The following is a 20601-nucleotide window of genomic DNA, read 5'->3' as shown; positions in this document are numbered from 1 at the left end:
CACACAAAACCATATTAGACGGTAACATAAAGTACCTGGTTCTGACGAATTCGAAGACTGTGAATTTTATTCTCTCCTAATCCAGAGAACATCAAAAATGATATAAATATGTGAACTGTATGACAGTACTTTATGTTTCACCTAATCCACTTAATTTTCACATATCTGCATAACATATAAACAACTATATGTAAAAAGGTAGGAAACAGTGTGACACCACTAAAAGGTCTTCTTCTTTTACCAAAACATTTAACAGTCTTCTTCTTATAAAAGTATTGGTCTTTATTAAAATACCTTCAAAATAAATTCATATTGTAGAAGAGGAGAAAATGCTAACTTTTTTAGTTATGGATTTGGTTTGATTGAATTGATCCTGACAAAATTGGCAATGAAATTTAAATAAATAAATTGCTTGGTGAAGTCATCAATGTGCCAAATATAATATCCAAAAGTGAAAAATAAGAACTTATATGATTATAAAGAGGGACATAAACTAACATTTCTTTATCATCACAAGAGGGGAGAAAATGCAAAGAGAAAATATTAGAGGAGAAAATAAATCAATATATGAAAAAACTGCCACTGAACAAAAAAAAATATTACATAAATGTTAAATATGATAATAAATACAGAACATGAAAAACAAAAAAGGAAACTATTTAATAAAACAAGATTAAAAATATGTTTTTGGATGCAATGTTTGCTACCTTATTATTTCATCAATTCATTTATTTATTTATATTTATATTGCCAATTTTAGCAGGACCAATCCTCCATACTTGGGAAGCATTTAGGTCCACTTAAAAGTATATAAGTGTTTAAAATTTCAACCCAGCCCACATAAATCTTACCCGTTATTGAATTCAACATGTTCCAAATGACACGAAGAATTCATAAACGGTACTGCAAGCTAAATTTAGCTTAGCGAAAACCTCTAGCTGAGATGAGCGCAGGCCTCTCTGTGACTGACCCGGTGACCCAGACAGACACTGACCGTGACAGCAGACAGATGTCTGCTCCTCATCAACCTCTGCAGCACCGAGACTGGACACCCGGGATTATCCCGGGAAGTCGTTGCGTATAAACTGCTTGCTCATGCCACAGGTGACTCATTATAAGCCGCGCTCAATAAAGCTCTTTGCACGTGCGGTGCTGAAGGAAAGGCTCTTATGAGGAGAGGATCGCCTGGAAGGAAAATACATGGAGGTGGATTTGAATAGAAAATGACTCCACAACTTTTTATATGTGACACACTTGCAGTAGGATAATCTACGGAAGAGGATTAGGGCCAGCGAAAAAAAAAAAAAAAGAATTCTGAGATTAAAGTTAGAATTCTGAGATTAAAGTCAGAATTCTGAGATTAAAGTCAGAATTCTGAGATTGAAGTCAGAAAGTTAGAATTCTGAGATTAAAGTCAGAATTCTGAGATTGAAGTCAGAAAGTTAGAATTCTGAGATTAAAGTCAGAATTCTTTTTTTTTTTTTCGGTGGCCCTAATCCTCTTCCGTAATAATCTCACGCTGAAAAACCCACCTTTATATTAGAGCACATGTGTCAAACTCGAGGCGCGGGGGCCAAATCTGGCCGGGTAGCTTTTCATGTGGCCCTCTAGATCCCAAATTACATCTATAATTCCCTCCAGTTTTTCACCAATCTGCAGAATTTATGCAAAATTCACATAAAATCAACAGATCATCATTTATTTTCTGATTTTACTGAAATTGTTTTTCTCAAAATTGGCCAAAAACATTGGGATAAATTGACTGCTGCCTCAGCCTTACTTGATGTCATGTTATAGTCCGGGACAGATACAGCAGTTAATAAAAAGTTACATTAGTGCAAATTTTGAAATGAAGATTTCTAAATTAGCACCACAAAATCTGTGATTTTGATTGAAAAAAAAAAAAAAAAAACAACACAAAAACAATGTGAAAAGATGTTTAATATTATTTAATTTCAAGAAGCTATTTATTGATATTTTAGCTATTTCATGGGTTTTGTCAATACATTCTGGCACAACTGGCCCTTTAAGAACATTCAGGTTTTTTGATATGGCCCAGAATGAGTAAAGATAAAAAGTCAGATTTAAAGTTAACAATTAATGTTGAAATTTTTTTCAATGTTTATAACAGCTTTGAACATAGAGAACTAAATCTTTGTCCAAAGTGTGGACTGGGTGGCTGAAACCAGTGGACACTTTTCCATTTTTGTTATTTGAATACTGTCATGTTTGTTAGATATTAATAATATTACTAAATATTTATTTATTCTTATTATTTTTCTAGTATCATTATGACCTGAGATGTGTCAATAACTGGCAGCAACACTCACTTTCATGTGTCTTCATTATTATGACTTAAGTTAATTATAAATAATTTTTTCTCCTTTTTACTATTTTCAAACTACTCGAGTCTGAAATATCATATTATGGGAATTTAAAATAATAGCTTCAGTGTTTGTTTAATGTTTTTTGTAACCATGTAAAAAACATAAAAATGTAATTACACATGGACGCTTTTATAACAAACACAATACCCAACCATCCCTACCGATCATTTCAGTATCCTGCATGTTGCAAAACGAGGTAAATTATTACCGCCATCTGGTGGTCATATATAAGATTTAACAAAAATAATAACTACACATCCAAAAATAAATCTTAATATAACAGAATAGATTTTTTTAATGTTAAATAAACGTGGGATCAAAAGTGGTTGTCTCAATAGATTTTCAAAGAGTATTTTTTGTCATTTGGATTTGTTTTAATGAAGCTTAGCCACTGTAGGCTAATTTAAGAACCTAATATGTAATTTCTGAAATAATAATAATAATAAAAAACAATAGTCCAGATTTGAAACATACATATTTATTCAACAGCCAAAATAATTTGGAAAATAAAAAGGGCAAATAGCACAAAATGACCTTGGAATCTGTTTAGGGTTAAGCTCTGACCTGTTTCATTTATGAGATCGATGTTTGTTGTGCTCATTCTCTAAATGTGCTAGCTTAACTTTCCACATTGTCTCAAATATATGCACATGTACAGCTTTAGTCAGAATCCTAAATGAGTTAGAGGAAAGTAAAGAGTTGAGATTTGTGAACGGGTTAAGAGTGTCTGACCATTTGGTATCATGTTGAATAAACACAAAGGTGCTGGAGTTTTCTGAAGGTGAGGATCACGCTCCCCCCTGCTGCTCCCGTTTATGTGTTTAGACACAGTTTTGTTTTAAGTCAGAGGTGCTAAACACCTTCCCCCTAAGATAAAAGATGATTGATGCCTTTGAGGGTGACTTTTTGAATGGCTCAGGGCCTTTTTAAGCCCCTTCATTAGTAGGAGCTCAGATCTGGTCAGCATATTTGGGTCTCTCTGCAGCAAAAAAACAACAACAAACAAACAAAAGAACAGAGATCCCCCCTGTGAAGTGACCCCTGCATTGTAAGGCATTCATCATGGAAATTTGATTAGCTCTCTCTTCTTCGGCCTCTGAAAGATTCACTTTTGGGTATAAATATCTGAGGCAGAAGTGAGCAGGACAGCACTAAGGAGCACATTCAGATGAGTCATGGATGTTCAACTTTTCCTTCTGTTCCTGTTTGTGCTTCACATGACATGTAAGTACTGGTGGCCAATCCTTTGTTCTAGAGCAACTGTCTGATTTATCTCACAGACTGTAAACAACAGGAAAGTGCATGCTAACCTGTGAAAACGGTAAATAATCATAAAAATAATATAATCTTATAATCTGGAAAGGGGAATTGCAGTTTTTGTGCTAACTACATTTTCTTTCAACATACAAAGAATGAGTGCTTGCAGAAGAGTAGGATCTTTATTTTCCTGCTGCTTTAGTCTAGAATCTCATGTTGCAACAACTTCAATAAATGCTATCCATCGCAAATGACAGGACAGATACATGCCTGTCTTGTGTTTTTGTAGTGAGCAAACACATCGTTCACAGAAACCTGTTTACACAACGAGTGTGCTGCAAGAGGCAGAGTCACTTTGTGTACATTGGGCAAGGTAAGGAAGCCAACATACAATAAGTAGATTATTTATATTTATTTATTTATTGATATTTGCTGTCTATTTTCTTTGCAACTCTCTCTGGGTATTTAGACATTTCCGGGAGTCATGTCAGCGTAGATGTGGGAATGTGTAGGTCACGTTGTGGGGTGGCCATAAGATCATCGCCTGAAGCAAGACAGCAAGAATACTCAAAACATTCCTCCATGCTGGAATTTTTAAGGAGCAAGAAGGTATGCTGCAGTTCCACCTCCTGCCACAAGACGGCAGTGTGAATTTGTTGTGATTTATTTATAAGTTTATTTTCTTTATACGGAGTGTTAGAGCCACGCTGAGGGGACGAGGATGACGAGAGTAAAGTCAAAAATAAGAAGAGAATAAAGTCGTAACATTACAATTTTATTATGGAAATATTGCGACTTTATTCTCAGATTATTTTGATTTTATCCTCGCAATATTAGCATTTTATCCTCATAATATTCTGGCAATATTATGGTTTTATTTTCGTATTATTTTGACTTTATTTTTGTAATATTATGACTTTATTATTTTAATATTGTGATTTCTTCTCATATTATTTAGATTTTTTTTCTCGAAGTATTACTTTATTCTCGACCTCTTTCGACTATTCTCGTACGGCTTTATGCTCGTAATTTTCTGACTTTATTCTCGTATTTTTTTTTATTAATATGGCCCTAATACTCCGTCGTATATGTATAAAACCTTATGACGAAAAAGTAGACAAAATCTGATAATCACACCTCATGTCACCGATCTTTTTTTTTTTTCTCTCGTTTGCATAACATTGGCTATAAATCGCCTAAAATCAGCTTATACCTTGACGCTGACAAGGACAGAAACATGTTCTGACATGTTCACCCCAATGATCTCCTTAAAGATGCGGACGCACGGCCCGGCTGCCCCAGAAATCTCAGAGCCGCTGACCCGGCTGCCCTCCTGCGGGGCGAACCAGATGTGCGAGCCGACGGGGATGCGGGTGGAGCGGCTGCTGCTGTTTGAGGGGCCCCGGGAGGTGGAGGTCATCGAGGAGTGCCACTGCGAGGTCAAGCTGACCCAGTGCATCCGAGTCCCAGCTCTGAGGACTTACTACTTAGAAACACCGTACGAGACGGTAATCGACGTGGGAGGATGTTCCCGCTCTAAAGGAACCCCAGGTATTCAGTCATTGGGTCTTTTCACGTTTTTGTTTCGTTAAAACAACAAAGTTCAGTGCGGGGTTTTTTTTTGTACCCCTCCAGGGGGTCTTTTTTGTGGGCTCTAGTGTCCCTTATGTAACATAGGCTGACAGGAAACGAGGAAGACATGCGGCAAATATCGTCGGGTCCGGGAGTCGAACCCGCGTCGAGGACTCAAGGCCTCCAAATATGGGTCGCGCTAACCCCTACGCCACCACGGCACGTTTACTTTTATGTAATAAACCAACGCTACAGATATGGCGTAACTAGCATGGTCATTCCGACTCTCATCTCTTCAGTTCTCCCTCTGGGCTTCCTCCCATTGAAGAGGATTTCTTTGGTGAAGTTCCATACTTGTCCTATCAGCAAACAGCAGGACAGATTGTGAAAGGAGCATGATTTTTTTGGGATGTTTTAAAATTATAGTGTGCTTGTAGTTTTAGCAATGACTGTGGAGGAAGGGAAGAAGCTGTTCAATTCCTGTTGGCCACATTTCCAAATATTGAATTAATATTAATAACCGTCATGTTCAGCTCAACTCTTCTCAATTCAATTCAATTTCCGTTTCATAGCCTGGCACTGGTGGATTACATTCGCCATGGCCAAAATTTTAGCAACTGTGTAAAATTTAAAAATTCAACTTAATAATCAAATGGAATAACAATTATACATATTTTTTCAATTAAATTTACTTTTGAACTTTTTCTACGTCTTTTGTGTCTACACAAAGTTTGCTCTACCGTAAAGGTCATAGTTGCGAACTGCACCACTAAAGATAAGGGATCTTCTGTGTCCCTTTGTCTGTTTGGTGATTATTCATGTTCTGTAACAAACCTTTGAGTTCTTCACACAAGAGTTGGATTTATACTGGGAATAAATTACAAACAGCCAAACACAAATTGAGATAGTTGTAATTATTAGACCAAAGTGTTCAGATTTTTATTTCTAAAAAAATTGTGTTAAGTTGTGTCGATCTACAACATTAAGCTTTTATAAAAACCACTAAAGTTTGTGGTTGACTAGTTAACAAAGCTGCCGTGTGGTCGTCATTTTTCATTAATATATAAATATATTACTATTTAAAATTTAAAAAATAGCCAGTCAATCTAAGGAGTTGCTGTTGGGCCCCCACAGCAGCAGAGGGCCCTCAAGAGCTCTAGAATAACTGAAGTCAGGTCTAATGATAACTTGTTCCTCTGCTTTGCCAATATTTTCATTGGAGATTTATAAGCTTTCTTGGGGAAAATGTAACATTTTTAAACATAAAAAAACCTCTCAACTCTCAACTAGCACAGATTTGGCTGCTTGAATTTTAATAATATAATATTTAGTAGAGATGCAGAGATCACTATATCAGTGCTATGACAACTTCTGTTTTTCCGATTTGGACTGATTACAATTTTTTTCCACCCTCCAAAGAGGAAAACTTGTGCATGTTCTTACGAGAAGGTAGTAGCTTTGAATTCAGCAGAATTACAAGTTGTGCATCAAATAACATGTTTTTATTCTTTATCTGGCATTTTTAACAAACAAAAAATGTGTTGATCTACTTATTATACTGGTAGTTATCAGTTTTGATGTATTTAATATTAACAATAAGAAAACGATCAGATTTTTGCGTATTTAAACTGATTTCTTCCAATTAATTAGTAATTAGTAAATCTTCATTTAATGCTTCTATAATGTAATATCTACTATGTTAAATAGACTATACACAAATGTTTTAGCATCGATAAAATGTTTATATAAAAACCAATTGATATGAAATCTCAAATTCTGTTTAGCAGCTAAGCTAAGCTAGGTTGGAGACATTCACTAACTTACTCACTCTTTGGTTACCTAGCAACTCACTCACTCTTTGGTTACCTAGCAACAACCTGTTGAGTAACTCTCTGTAGCCGTGTGTGGTTTCACAACCGTGCCTCATAACTGCTTAAAAACAAAAAACAATGGCCTGGCGTGAAAGGAGAAAATGAGTTCAACAACTCGATCGGAAACTGTGGATAAAAGAGGAAAGGTCACGCCACAGGTTTGGCAGTATTTCAGATATCTAAAACAAAAAAGTAATTAATGACTTATATCGCCCAGCCTTTCTAGTTAGTATTATTCAAATCAGATAAGGTTTTGTAGTGTTTCCATATGGAAACCCAGACTTGTTTTAGTTTTACTGCTTTTCTTTCCTGTTAACATTTTCCTTCGTGGTTTGTTTCCAGAGGGTTTTTCCTGCGTCCCCACAAAGTTTGACTCAGCGCTGCTGGAAACTCCTAACAAAGTGGATGTGGTCCAGACCGTGTCGGCCTGCGAGCTGAAGGAAAGCTGCTACAGGGTCCCCCATGTGGAGTACTACTATGAAACAGTCCAGCATGCAGATGGACTCAAAGAAGAAAGGCTCAAAGTAAGTAAAAAAAAAAAACAACTTCCTTCACGCCATTAATTTCTCTGAATAGCATGGTGTATTCAGCTGATTCCTTTAAGATGCTTGCTTCACACTCCTTTGTGATCGAGAGCAGAGGAAACGGGGCCTTAGCTGGGTGCCAGACAATAATGAAGTGCCTTTATGCACCAGACTCAAAAGTGGAAGTCGGTGTTTAGTCAGGCCAATTCGGAGAGCTGGCACCGCACATCCGGGTGTGAAAACCACCACAGCGTGTTGCACTCGGCAGACCCAAAGACAAAGAATTTAAGTACAAATAACATTTAGTAGCGATTTGGATTTGGAAAAGAGACATTATATAGTGACAATTCAGAACAGAGACACTTTACAAAAAACAAAATATATACGTTCCAACTGATCCTGGTTATCAAACAATACAGTAATCTAACTCAATTATTCAAAGTGGTTTAAAAAGTTTCTATCTATGGAAACCCAGCAGACTGCATTGAGTTTCCATTACAAACCTGCGTAAAACTTTGTGAATATTCCACTAATGTCAAAAAAAAAAGAATTCGCAATTGTGGTATCTCAATTAATTAAGAAATGCAATTAGAGTCACACATGAACAAGTTTATTCACGTAACAAGTCATAAGGATCGTCCTACACTTCCTGTTGTCTTCTTCTTTGTTTGTCATGTGAATTGATTAATGCGTAAACTGTTTTTCATTGCAGTTTTGGTAAATAAACCAATTTTGAGAAACGTTTTGTACTTTTTGTTAGTTGTGTGTTTTTTTAATTGACTTGTTTCCATTAAGCAAATTTAGTTTCGAAATGTAAAATTGTGCAATAATATGGTCAATTAACTTTACTATAGAATGTATATTTTTTATTTTTTTTTAATTATTAGATGTATTTTAGCAAAACATAGAAATATATACATATTAGTTTTTTATTTTAGAGAGTCATTTGGTTTGGGTCTGATTTTAAACTGATGTTACATGGTTTGTTGATTGACTCAATTGGTCAATCAACAAACCAATCTCAATTGGTTTGTTGATTGATGAATACTTTTTAAGTTTATCTTACCAAACACTGATCTGCTCTCCTTCCTGGAAAAACAGGGTTGAAAACAAAAGTTATGCATTAAAATCCAAATCAAAAAAGGAATTATTTTATTAAGTAAGCTACAAAAACAACTACATTTAGCTAAAACAGAAAGCAATAATTTATTAAGTTTTCTGTTTTTTTCAGTTTTGGTTTTGGTTTTCTGATGATTCTCTGCACCAAATGTAAGATTGGAGCTAACAAACACAAGTGGTGTCGAATGAAAGCACCTTTAACTCTCCAAGCGGCAGCTGCTCCTCGGCTCAAAGTGGGTCAATATTTGCAGCCAGCTGTGTACTGACTTCCCCTCTCTCTGTCTCTCTGTGTTGCTAATTTTCTGCAGGAAGTAGATGTGGGCAGATGTTCGGGAGGTTGCACAACAGGAAACCGATGCCTTCTCAGGTCAGTATGAACACACACACCTCCTCTGCCACCCCCAGTTGTAACAACAGCCTGTAAGTTTTGACACCTTCTGTAAGTGGGATGCATTTTGATTCTCTGCACCAAATGCTCTTTTTAGCTCTCCAGTCTTGTTATAAGATTACAGACCTTAAATATATTTCCCTGATGGTTGAATCTTATTTAGCATCTGCATAAGAGGAAATGCCTTTTATTTGTAAAACGTGCTTAGTTTCGCAAATATATGACGTAGTCTAAACATTGATTGTGAATTTTTTGAAATTTTGTTTTAAAGATACTCTGCACCTACATAAAGGAAAACGTTAATAAAACAAAAACAATTTGTGACATTGATTTTATCAGGTAATTTATATTATGATCACTTATGGGTTGCTGTTGCCGATGACTGTTACTGCACTGCAAAAACACAAAATCTTGCTAAGTGTTCTTTATCTTTAGACAAATAAAATATTAGTATACTAGAAATAAGACAAAAACGTACTCACAAGTTACTTTCCAGAAAAATTTATTTTAGTAAATAATTCCTTAATATTGATGAAAAGTACTAGTTGCACAGGCAGATTATTTCCTTAATTTTTCATCAATATTAAGGACGTATTTACCAAAAACAAGCTCCTATCTCTTGCTGGAAAGTTACTTGTTAGTCTTGTCTTATTTCAAATGTACTGTTATATTTACACTAGAGACCAGATTTAAAAAAAATACTTGGTAAGATATTGTGTTTTTGCAGTGAGATTTTATTTCCACTTTACATGTTCACTTTGATCTTTTCATTAATGTTTTCTTTTTTTCTGCTGCTGCAGGAGTCCATCTGATCTGGGAAACTGCCTGCTGTGGTCAGACAGAGAGTCCAGTTCCTGCGTTCCTCAGGGATACGAGAGCCACAGCTTCATCAACCAGCATGAGCAGCTTCGTACTTTCCTCTCCATCACCTCCTGCCGCTGCCAAAACTGAGCACAGCGCCCTCTGCTGGAAAGCAGCTTCCACAGCCACCAGTAACTTTTGGAGATTGACCAAACTCTCGTCAAAACTTTAAGGTTTTCTTGTTTTATAGATAATATATGTATATGTGATAATTTTGTAAATAAAATTAATAAAACAAAATGATAACTTGTATGTTATTATTTGAATCTGGAATGTAAAAGATTGTATAAGTTTGTATTTGTGTTTTTTTAAATTTTATTTTATATTTTCATGTGTAGAATTCAAACTAACTAAATAAAAATCATTCTGATTTAGAGATGCAGCAGCCAGGCTTTTTCTGAAAAATCATCTCCTGGTTTTGTTTGAGTTCTGACTTGCCTGGTCATGTTTTAGCTAATGAGGATTTTTTTTCTTTATTCTAAGGATTATATAGCACAAAAGAGAAAAATGTGCTGCAGCTTTTTTAGTAGAGGCAGTATTTTTTTAATGAAAGAATTACAGGATTAAGACCTTTTACTCATATTTTTTTCTACAATGACGACAATAAGAACATTCATGTGGCTGATGTGTTTGTAGGCTAAAGATGTAGGAGTTGTTAATGTCTATGCATTTAACTAAAAGGAAACAAATCTGATATTTTAGTATCTAAACTGCAACTGTTCAAGGCATAGCTCTTTTTCTGACTATATTTAAGGATTTTATAAAATATAGAGCTTAAATATTAGTGAAAGTCCAGCTGTGACCATCAGGTTTGATCAAAAAACAACAATTAAATCATTTTCACTAAACTAAATCTTCAATATATGGTTTCTAATAAATATTTATTGTGTTACTGAGGAAAAAGAAAGACTAAACTGTGAGTGTTTCTCTGGAAAAAACACATGCAAACCATTAATTCCTCCTCATTTTGATACAGACTTGTGAAACAACACCTCTGTCATAGTTTTCTGCCTCTACCACAGCAAAAGGTTTTATGACTTGTCTACAATGTGTCATGCAGTGAACAAAACCTTTGATCTCTTAAATGTTTGTTACAGGGACAGAGGCAGTTTACCAACCCTGGTGTATCTTTGATGGATTAAAATATTAAGAGTCAAGTTTAATCTAAACATGTTAAGAGCAAATCTCATTTTATAGGTTGTATAGTCATATTCAGTAAATTAGAATATTATTGAAAAGTTCCTTTCAGTTCCTCAGTTCACTAAGTCCAAGGACATTTTTTGCTTACAGCTAAAGAAAACATGACATGTAAGAATAGAATATTACAGAATACTAATAATAACATTTTAAATACAGCAATGTAGGCTTAATTAAAAATGCATGTTTATTACCTGTTTAAAGGTTTTATTTTGAAAAGGTACTTTTAAAGTGACTGAAAACCATTTTCTACTTAGATAGTCTATATGTCTGGGTGATTCTCTGAATTCGGTACATTTTGGGGTCTCAGGTTACTTAAAAATATACCACAAAAACATTGTGTTTTTGAACACTGCATTTATTGAAGGACTCTTTGAACCTCCAAGAAAATATGTTTCCCCATTTTATGCATAAAATCCCAAACATTGTTATGAATTTCTTTGTTACTTAGGTTGCTTTAAATTCAACCCCGTAACGGGACAATTTCATTCCTCTATCAGTATAACTCAATAACATAATTAAACTAATTCTTCCAGTTCCTTTGAGTTCATCTGTCCCTTAATTAAAATAACTTATTGTAAGTATATTTTATTTGTTTCTGAATCAGAATAGATTCAGACTGATAAGTAGAATATGGCAACTAGATGCAAAAGCTCTTTTCATATATTATTAAAATGCACTTTAAAATAAACATTAAATCAGGTTTTGTTATGTTTTTGACTCGTTCTTTAAACTTTGCATACAATCCAACAAATATTAGTCTAATATTTTCTGTTATTACAAAAAAAAATTATAACAATGTATCACATTACGGGGTTGAACCCAGAGTGACCAGACTGTAACGGGGTTGAACACTCTGGCTGGCTTAACAACAGCCCAACATTCAACCCTGTAACAAAACCACTGTTGTTGTAACGGGATTGAAGATTTTCACTAAAAGCTGCCATAAGTCCACATCAACTAGGGTATGGAACAACATTTGATATGATGAAAATAAGAAATTAATATGTGTTTCAAAGCCCATTCTTTACTTTTTCCCAAACAACAATAAATATCATTTATGTACGTAACAGTGATGAAAGGTTGAGCCTGACGATGACGATCTATGGATAAAAAATAATCAAATATAGGTAAGAAACTATACCAACACTTAAATCTCTTTACTGCGTGAGTGGGAAGAGACTTAAGTGATGTCACTTCCAGAGTGCTGAGGAAAATGGACTGAATCATTATTTATTAAAAGGAGGGATTGGCCTGCTGTTACAGGGTTGAACAAAACTGGAGGGACATGACAATAAAGTGTTATTTTATAAATTATTCATGTATTTTTCTCATATTTCTATTATTTAGGTTAAAGTATTCTAAAAATGTTTATATTAGTAGAAATAACTTGAAGTTACTGGCTATTTTTATTATTTGTTTTATATTCAGTGAAAAATTAACATTGGTCAGTGGGGACATGCTCATTTGGCTGACTTCTACGCTTCAACAACGCATGAAATTTTTCAAAACATAATTTTTAAAATACATTTGCATGTTACATTACCAAGACACATGGATATTTCCATTTCTTGATTTTTCTCAAAAAAATGTTGCTTGCATTTTATGAAAATCTTTGAGACAAACCTGTGGGACACAAAATGCACCGAATTCAGAGAATGACCCAAGTCTCAGTTTTTAAGAGTCTTTAATGATTTCATAGAACATATATTGATTTTTTTAGTTTGTCCAATTTAACCTGATTCTACACTAAAATGCTCCCACTTCTTATTTCAACTAATAGAAAAGGGTTTTGGTTTCAAAAATGGGACAAGTATGGATTTTTTTTTTATTTTATAGACACATGATGGTACTTTGTTAAATGTGTATGTAGGTTTGGTGCAGGAGAGGTAAAAAGGTAAAAACTATATAATCTCCCTAAATGTGTTAAACCATTCAGAACCGTACATGGATCTATACATTGTGCCCAACTGGTTTTTAAGATATGGGTTGTACTCAGTCAATTTAAATGGAGACCCTGTAAGAAACCCTTTGTGAGCCCAGGATTTACGATTCAGCAGATGACTAAACTGCAATTTTGCTGCATTTGATTACTAACATGGCTAGAAAGATCAAAATTGAATTGGATTATTTTATAATGATGGAAGAAAATATAAAGCACACACTTTGATTAGTGAAATCCTTATTATAGTTATAGAAACTCGAACAAGAACATTAGATGTGGTCCAGCTGTCATACCCAGACAGAATGATTCTGCTCTGATGATGATTTTTGCAGGAAAACCCTATAATTATTGCTGTTTGTTTTGAAAAAATAAAGGTTTCACAATCTGCATCTGTACAATTTGACATAACTCCATCCATGTTGTGCAATTTTCAAGCTGGACTCCACGTAAGGTGACCCCAAGCCAATAAAATACTTGTAATCTGCCCTTTTTGACTTTTCATAAACTGAATAATTGCTTTTACAATTTGCAAACTGTATTTTCCATAATCTGACATTAGTGTAGATTAATAATGTCCTGGATTGACCTCTGTAGGATGTGTAGTTTTTGCTCTCCATCCCATCAAATGTGGCAAAGAAGTTGAAAAAAAAATCTATAAAAGTAAACTTTTTAAATTTTTACACAGCGAAGAAAGGGTTTAAACGTTTTTTTTTTTTTTTTTTACAGTATTTCATTAGTGTAGGATAATTTTGTCCATCTGACCATTTCAAGTATTCACTAGTTGTGAAATGCAGCGGAATATCCCTATAATCCTGTGTGGAAACGAGTCAGATGCCAACTTCAGCCTGGTGATCGTCCAGCTGTAGCTCAGTGGGCAGTCATGTAAATCTTTCCAAGTGTCACTAGTGACACCAGTAGCTTTATACAGGTAATTGGTTTCCACCTAAAACAATGCGGCTTTTATTCTACCTTAATGGATTCAGTTAGGCGCAATTGGCCACCCACAGATTGTACATCCGCACCTATGGCTCATATTATACCTAAACTTTGATTCGTTTGCACTTTTCTGAGGTCAAAAAACATATTTTTCATCAGCGACTGCAAGAACAAGAACCCCCTTTTTGTAAAAGCAGACTATGGTTTATGTGGGCTTTCATCGCCAGACGCGAAGGCAGTGGGCTTGAATAAAATCTCCAATCGGGGTTCGCACTTTGCTAGCACCGCCATTAGTCTCCCTTTACATTCGCTGATTGGTGATTTACATTTGCGGCCAAATAACATCTTTACTGCTGTTTGCCCAGGCAGAGGGGAACTGGGTCGTTTGATATAAAAGCCTCGGAGTTTTCAGAGTCAGTCCAGCTCCAAGTTGCGAAATCTACTCAAGTTCCTACGATGTTCGTGTTTGCGCTCAGTTTTGCCGCTCTGCTGTGCGTCACCGCAGCGTGGCCTGCGCTCATCGGCCGGGGGAGTCATTTCCCCTCCGAGGGCGAGTCAGAGGAGGTCCGCTCTGCCGCCATCAAGAGGCTTCTGGAGGTTTTTGGGATGGAGGACCCTCCTGCTGTCCACGTTCACAAACAGCCTCCGCAGTACATGCTCGATCTGTACAACACCGTGGCTGACGTGGACGGCGTGACCAAGGATCCCTACCTGCTGGAGGGTAACACTGTGCGCAGCTTCTTTGACAAATGTAAGATGTTTTTAAATTATATATGCAGACCAGGGGCGATTAAACAGAAGGTGTTGTCTCTAATAGTGATTTGTGTTTTGAATTGAAGTGCGCAGTGAACAGGTGGAGTTCAAGTTCAATTTGTCAACAGTGGCAAGGAGTGAGAAGGTCCTCACAGCAGAGCTGCATCTTTTCAAGCTGCGTCCTCAGGGATCCCTCACATTCAGCAGACATCACTTCTGCCAGGTATGTTCAGCCTTTTAAATAATAACTGCATGCAGAGTTGACCCAACGCTGAATGATGCCATCTGGACTTACTTTTCCTTGTAAAGAAGCATCTGTAAAGATCAATTTTCAATTTCTGGCACAGATTTTCAATTGGATCTATGTCTGGACTTTGACTAGGTCAGGAGTGTCCAAACGTTTTGTCACGTGGACCACAGTTGTCAGCTCAGTAGTACTTACTGGTCAAAAAAAAAAATAATTTTTAAAATTAAAATCTAAAAAAAATTGTGATATTTTTAACCTAAAACTAAACATGAACTATCTTAATTAAACTAGTTTAATAAAAATAGAAATCATAATAAGCAACAAGTCTGTTTTTTCACAAAAAAAGAAGAAAATGCAGAGTGGTCTTTAAATGTGCCATATTACTATAACTATCAGCTGATAAATACTAAATTTACAGTAAACAAGATAACAAGTTTGATGTCTTATATTTCCATAAACGTGACAGCAGCCATCATCAGGAAGAGATTATTATTATTATATGTAGTATCTCTGTAAATAATGTGGAAATAGAATTTATTATTATTATAATTATTTTAAATATAAATATTTTTTTATCATGCTAGCTTGGTGCTCTTGGTTGCCCCTAGTGGTGTGGAGGCCTGAAGTGTATGTCTCTCCTCAGTTAATTTCTAATGGTGGCTACTTTAATTCTGTATTACTCAGGTCAGTGTTTATCAGCTGTTGGACATCAGAAAAACTAACAGCACGCAGACAAAGAAGTTGCTGTCTTCTCGACTCATCCCGGTCCACTCAGCTGGTTGGGAAGTGTTCACGGTCACACAAGCTGTAAGTATCTCCCAATGCCTAAATAATCCGAGTCCCAGCAAAATCTGGACGGTGTATAAAAACCGTGTTGTAACCGTGATGTCCTGAAGGTCCGCTCCTGGATGGCAGATGAAGGCAGCAACCTGGGGCTCCATGTGGTGGTTAGGACACTGGAAGGAAGCCAGACGGACTTGAAACTGATCCACTTTGCTTCAGGGCGCCACCACCACCAGAGCAAACAGCCCATGCTCGTGCTTTTCACCGATGACGGCCGCCGCTCTGCGGCACTCGGGAGCACAAGTGAGATTTACCTCAGTTTTAATGTCATTTATCAAATCAGAATACACCCAGTGACAGTGAAATATAATCATGGATGTTTAGTGGTGGCCTAAACTGATAAAACAAACTTAGATTTTCATTGAGAAAACCGAAGTAGCAATTTGAAAACATTTTATTTGGTGGTATTTTAATCAAAATCTCTGAAAATAATTTGCTTGTTAAGCAGTTAGGACACTAAAATTTGTTAGTTTGAATATAATTTTTTTTTTAAAAATATTCCTACTATGAAAAATTTGCCATTTCTACTCAAAATTATGGTTTTACTTACTCAAATAAAGCTAGATTCTAACTGTTGACTGTTGACTATAGAATAGTTTCTTTTTCCTGCTGAAAAATAAACAGCAAGAAACGACACAAGGTTCCTAGCAAGTTTGAGATTAGCATCAGCTGTCTTGCTAAGCTAGCTAAAGGTTAAACTTTTTTAATTCTAAGACACTGACTTATGAACTGTTTGCCTGAAAACCACAGTTTACATATACTTTTCATTAGTATCGGCTGCCTTGGAATTAGCTATTTTGTAGGTTCAACTTTAGCATTAGTTCTGTGTTGCTAAGCACAGAACTAGCAACAAGTTTAAGCTAAAGTTTAAACCTTTTAAATCCATTCTAATATGTTGACATGTAAACTGTTTCCCTGAAGACCACAGTATACTTATGGTTTTTATTAGTATTGATTGCCTCAGAATAAGCTAACTTGTAGGTTCAACTTTAGCATTAGCTGTGCTGCTAAGCTAGCTAAAGCTTAAACATTGTAAGTCTATTTCAAGAGGCTCATATGTAATGTATTTCCCTGAAAACCACGATGTAAATATGCTGCTAATTAGTAATGAAGCCGCTGGCTTAGGAAGATTAGCTGGATGACAAGCTTACATTTAGCCCTGTTGCTAAACTTGCTAAAGTGAAAGGTTAAGCTTTTAAAATATTATGGGATGTTGATATATAAACTGTTCCCCCAAAAGCCACAGTTTAAATATGTCGCTCATTAGTAATGACTGACTCAAGTTTAAGAACTTGAACTATCCATCCATCCATTTTCTAACACCCTTGTCCCTAGTGGGTAGTGGGGTCAGGAAGGGTGCTGGTGCCCATCTCCAGCTAGAACTTAAACTAACTGATAGGTTTAACTTTAGCTTTAGCCCTGTCAATGCTAGCAAACGCTGGATACACACTTAATTTTGACCACCAGTCAACAGTTTTAAAACTTCTACGAAGTTGAGACATTCATTCATACAACCTGAGAATATTAGCTACCAATTGACTGAACTTACATATTCAATTAAATTCTTGTGTTTCAGTATGATTTATTACCAAAAACATAGTAAATATTAGAATTTAACCACTATTGGACATTAAATACAAGTAGCTAACATTAGACTAATCTTAGACTTAGACTTATATTTATTGTCATTGCACAAAGAAACATAAGTAAAATTGGCAATGAAATGTCCTCGCTTGGCCACCGGAGCACACACAAGAGCAAAGTGTGCCTATAATTAAATAATATACAAATAATAATTACTATTTTCAAACAGTCTCAGACAGTCTTCATGATGGGATTGTTGAGCAATCTGATGGCCAGTGGGAGACAACTATTTCTGAGTCTGGCTGTTCTGCAGCAGATGCTACGGACTCTCCTTCCAGACGGCAAGAGGATGAACAGACCATGGAGAGGATGGGTGGAATCAGAGAGGATCTGGTTTGCTCTAGCTAAGCAGCGTCGAATAGGGGGGAGTGGAGCCCCAAATGATCCTTGCCGCTGTCTTCACCACTCTTTGCAGAGACTTCCAGTCTGACAAGTTGCAGCTTCCAGACCAGATGGAGATGCTGCTGGTCAGCAGGCTCTCAATGGTTCCTCTGTAGAAGGTGGAGAGGATGGGAGGGGGGAGCGAAGCTCTTCTCATTTGTCTCAGAAAGTGCAGGCGCTGCTGTGCCTTTTTCATCTGTGAAGTGATGTGAGTTGTCCAGTTGAGGTTGTTGGTAATGTGAACCCCCAGGAACTTAGTGCTGCTGACGATCTCCACTGCTTTGTCGTTGGTGAGGAGTGGTGTGTGGATCGAGACCTCCTGAAGTCGCTCTTTTGTCTTGTCGACGTTCAGGTGCAGGTTGTTTATTCTGAACCAGTCCACAAGATGTTGTACCTCTTTTCTGTAGTTCACTTCATTGTTGTCCTGAATGAGTCCCATAATTGTTGTGTTATCTGCATATTTCATGATGTGGTTGGTGTTAAACTTGGGACGACAGTCGTGGGTCATCAGGGTAAACAGCAGGGGGCTCAGGACACAGCCCTGTGGGAAGCCAGTGTTTGAAGAAATGGCATTGTAGGTGTTATTACCCACACGGACAGTTTGAGTTCTGTCAGTGAGGAAGTCCAGCAGCCAGTTGCACAGTGGAGTATTGAAACCCAGGGAGTTTGTATATCAAGTCCTGGGGGATGATCCTATTGAATGCTGAGCTGAAGTCCAAAAATAGCATCTGTACGTGTGTGTTTCTTTTCTCCAGGTGTACCAGGCTCAGATGAAGAGCAGTAGAGATGGCATCCTCAGTCGAGTGGTTAGATGTGGATGCAAATTGGAAAGGGTCAAATGATGGAGGCAGTACAGAGATTATATGACCTTTAACCACTCTCTCGAAGCACTTCATGATGATAGATGTTAATGCAACGGGTCGAAAGTCATTAAGACATGTGATGGTTGGTTTCTTGGACACTGAAATAGCTAGCATACTTTCCGAAATTCCTTTTTAAATTGTATTTGGTTCTCGGAAAGGTTTACTGTCACTATTTTACAAATATCTGATCCTGTTTACTAATCTAAGCAACCATTTATTTCTCTTCCAGATCCCCACGAGGCCATCGCCACCTCCTTCCTCTCCCAAACCCCAGTGTTAGTCGAATCGTCCCGCACTGCTCGCTCCCTAGACTACAGCAAAGAGGAAGTCCTGTCCAAGCCCTGCCAGCGCCTGCCTCTGTATGTAGACTTCGAGGAGATTGGCTGGTCGGGCTGGATCGTGTCTCCCCGTGGCTACAACGCTTATCACTGCAAAGGGTCCTGCTCCTTCCCCCTGGGTCAGAACATGAGTCCGACCAACCACGCCACCGTCCAGTCCATCATCAACGCCCTGAAGCTGATCCAAGGCATCGAGACGCCGTGCTGCGTGCCCGACAAGCTGTTTTCCATCAACCTGCTGTACTTTGATGATGATGAGAATGTTGTGTTGAAGCAGTACAACGACATGGTGGCTGGAAGCTGCGGTTGTCACTGACGTCTCATCAACCAGCGTCTCTGGTGCGCAGATTTAATTTTCACTTTCACCAATCTTGTTGCCCTTTCAGTGTTCACTCGTGAGTAAATGTTCTGAGATCTACAAATAACACTGTAATATGTAAATACAATGTAATATGTAAATAGACACATAAATCATAATATATGACTCTATTGGAAGAGGTAACCACAAAAATGTACAAATATGAATATGTTATGTTTTTCTGCTTCTTATTTTTTATGAAGAATAAATTATTATTTTTTTAAATGGTATCACTTTAAGCTTACTTGAACTTTTCTACTTTAGGATGACTGATCAAGATGATTTCAGAACATTAAGATTTCAAATATATACCCAAATTCCTTCAGCATTTCTATATTAAAAAATTAAAAAATTTCCGCTGCAATTGAGTTTTCCATTAGCAGTGAAGTTTTTCATCAATTTAGCAACAATTTATTTAAAGAAATAAGAACTTGCTGCTAAAATCATTCAGTGAACCATCTCAGAATAGTAAATTATTATAACAAGAAACTTAACCCTTTAAGTCTTATGTTTTTAATATTATTTTGTATTATTTACTCCACCTTTTGTCTAATTATTCTGTGGAAACGTATTTCATGTTAACAAAAGCTGAACCATTTTAAGTGTGTTTTAAATCCAAAGTCTTAAACTGATCAATTGTCCTTCAGTTTTAAAGTAGCAAAACTTATTTGAGTACAAACTACAGTTATTAGTAAAGCTGTGTAAAAAGCCCTAAAATGTCAGATATATTCAAAGCATGAGAGAGGAAAGTGACCAACTTCGCAGAGAGAGATTACAGATAGCAATCTCCTGGACAGGCCTCAAACCCTCACTCAGTCCAAGCGCAGAGAAGACACATCTATTACACCAGCACCTACAAGTAAGCCGACGCCATCTAGCGGCCACACAGGCCCACGTCACGCAGTAAGTGCCCCATCGGTGATTAATGATGTTCCTCCACCTCCACAAAGCCACCGACGTGACCCCATTGAGGATCTTGACCGCTGTTTGCAGGAAGTGGGATTAATCAGCAAAGATGACATTTGTTCTCTTTTTTAAAATTATTATTATTTTAGTTTATTTTCCATCGTCAACAGCCTGTAAACTGTTTCCCAGTAGAGAACACATGGACAAATAC

The 20601-nt window shown here is 36.6% G+C and overlaps 2 protein-coding genes across 2 annotated transcripts; both read left to right on the top strand.

The window, feature by feature from the left end:
* The first annotated feature begins 943 nt into the window (after window positions 1–943).
* On the top strand, window positions 944–10219 carry pnhd (pinhead). The gene is made up of 7 exons (XM_028020377.1): window positions 944–1070; window positions 3934–4017; window positions 4114–4253; window positions 4919–5195; window positions 7430–7611; window positions 9039–9097; window positions 9919–10219. Exons 1-7 carry the CDS (start codon window positions 944–946, stop codon window positions 10067–10069), a joined length of 1020 nt encoding a protein of 339 aa, XP_027876178.1. The 3' UTR covers window positions 10070–10219.
* A 4294-nt stretch (window positions 10220–14513) lies between these two features.
* admp (anti-dorsalizing morphogenic protein) lies at window positions 14514–19442 on the top strand. Its single transcript, XM_028021622.1, has 5 exons — window positions 14514–14808; window positions 14897–15033; window positions 15742–15864; window positions 15954–16143; window positions 19018–19442. Exons 1-5 carry the CDS (start codon window positions 14514–14516, stop codon window positions 19440–19442), a joined length of 1170 nt encoding a protein of 389 aa, XP_027877423.1.
* The last annotated feature ends 1159 nt before the right edge of the window (window positions 19443–20601 follow it).

The sequence above is a fragment of the Xiphophorus couchianus genome, chromosome 6, assembly GCF_001444195.1.
Source record: "Xiphophorus couchianus chromosome 6, X_couchianus-1.0, whole genome shotgun sequence".
Lineage (NCBI taxonomy): Eukaryota > Metazoa > Chordata > Actinopteri > Cyprinodontiformes > Poeciliidae > Xiphophorus > Xiphophorus couchianus.
The sequence above is the reverse complement of the archived record's forward strand: the minus strand, read 5'-3'. Positions and strand labels throughout refer to the sequence as shown.

Excerpts from the sequence above, each read along its gene's own strand:
- pnhd (XM_028020377.1), top strand. The coding sequence starts at position 944 with ATGAGCGCAGGCCTCTCTGTGACTGACCCGGTGACCCAGACAGACACT. Across the intron at positions 4,018-4,113 it reads CTTTGTGTACATTGGGCAAG|ACATTTCCGGGAGTCATGTC; the intron begins GTAAGGAAGCCA and ends CTGGGTATTTAG. Across the intron at positions 5,196-7,429 it reads CCGCTCTAAAGGAACCCCAG|AGGGTTTTTCCTGCGTCCCC; the intron begins GTATTCAGTCAT and ends GTTTGTTTCCAG.
- admp (XM_028021622.1), top strand. The coding sequence starts at position 14,514 with ATGTTCGTGTTTGCGCTCAGTTTTGCCGCTCTGCTGTGCGTCACCGCA. Across the intron at positions 14,809-14,896 it reads GCGCAGCTTCTTTGACAAAT|TGCGCAGTGAACAGGTGGAG; the intron begins GTAAGATGTTTT and ends TTTGAATTGAAG. Across the intron at positions 15,034-15,741 it reads GCAGACATCACTTCTGCCAG|GTCAGTGTTTATCAGCTGTT; the intron begins GTATGTTCAGCC and ends TGTATTACTCAG.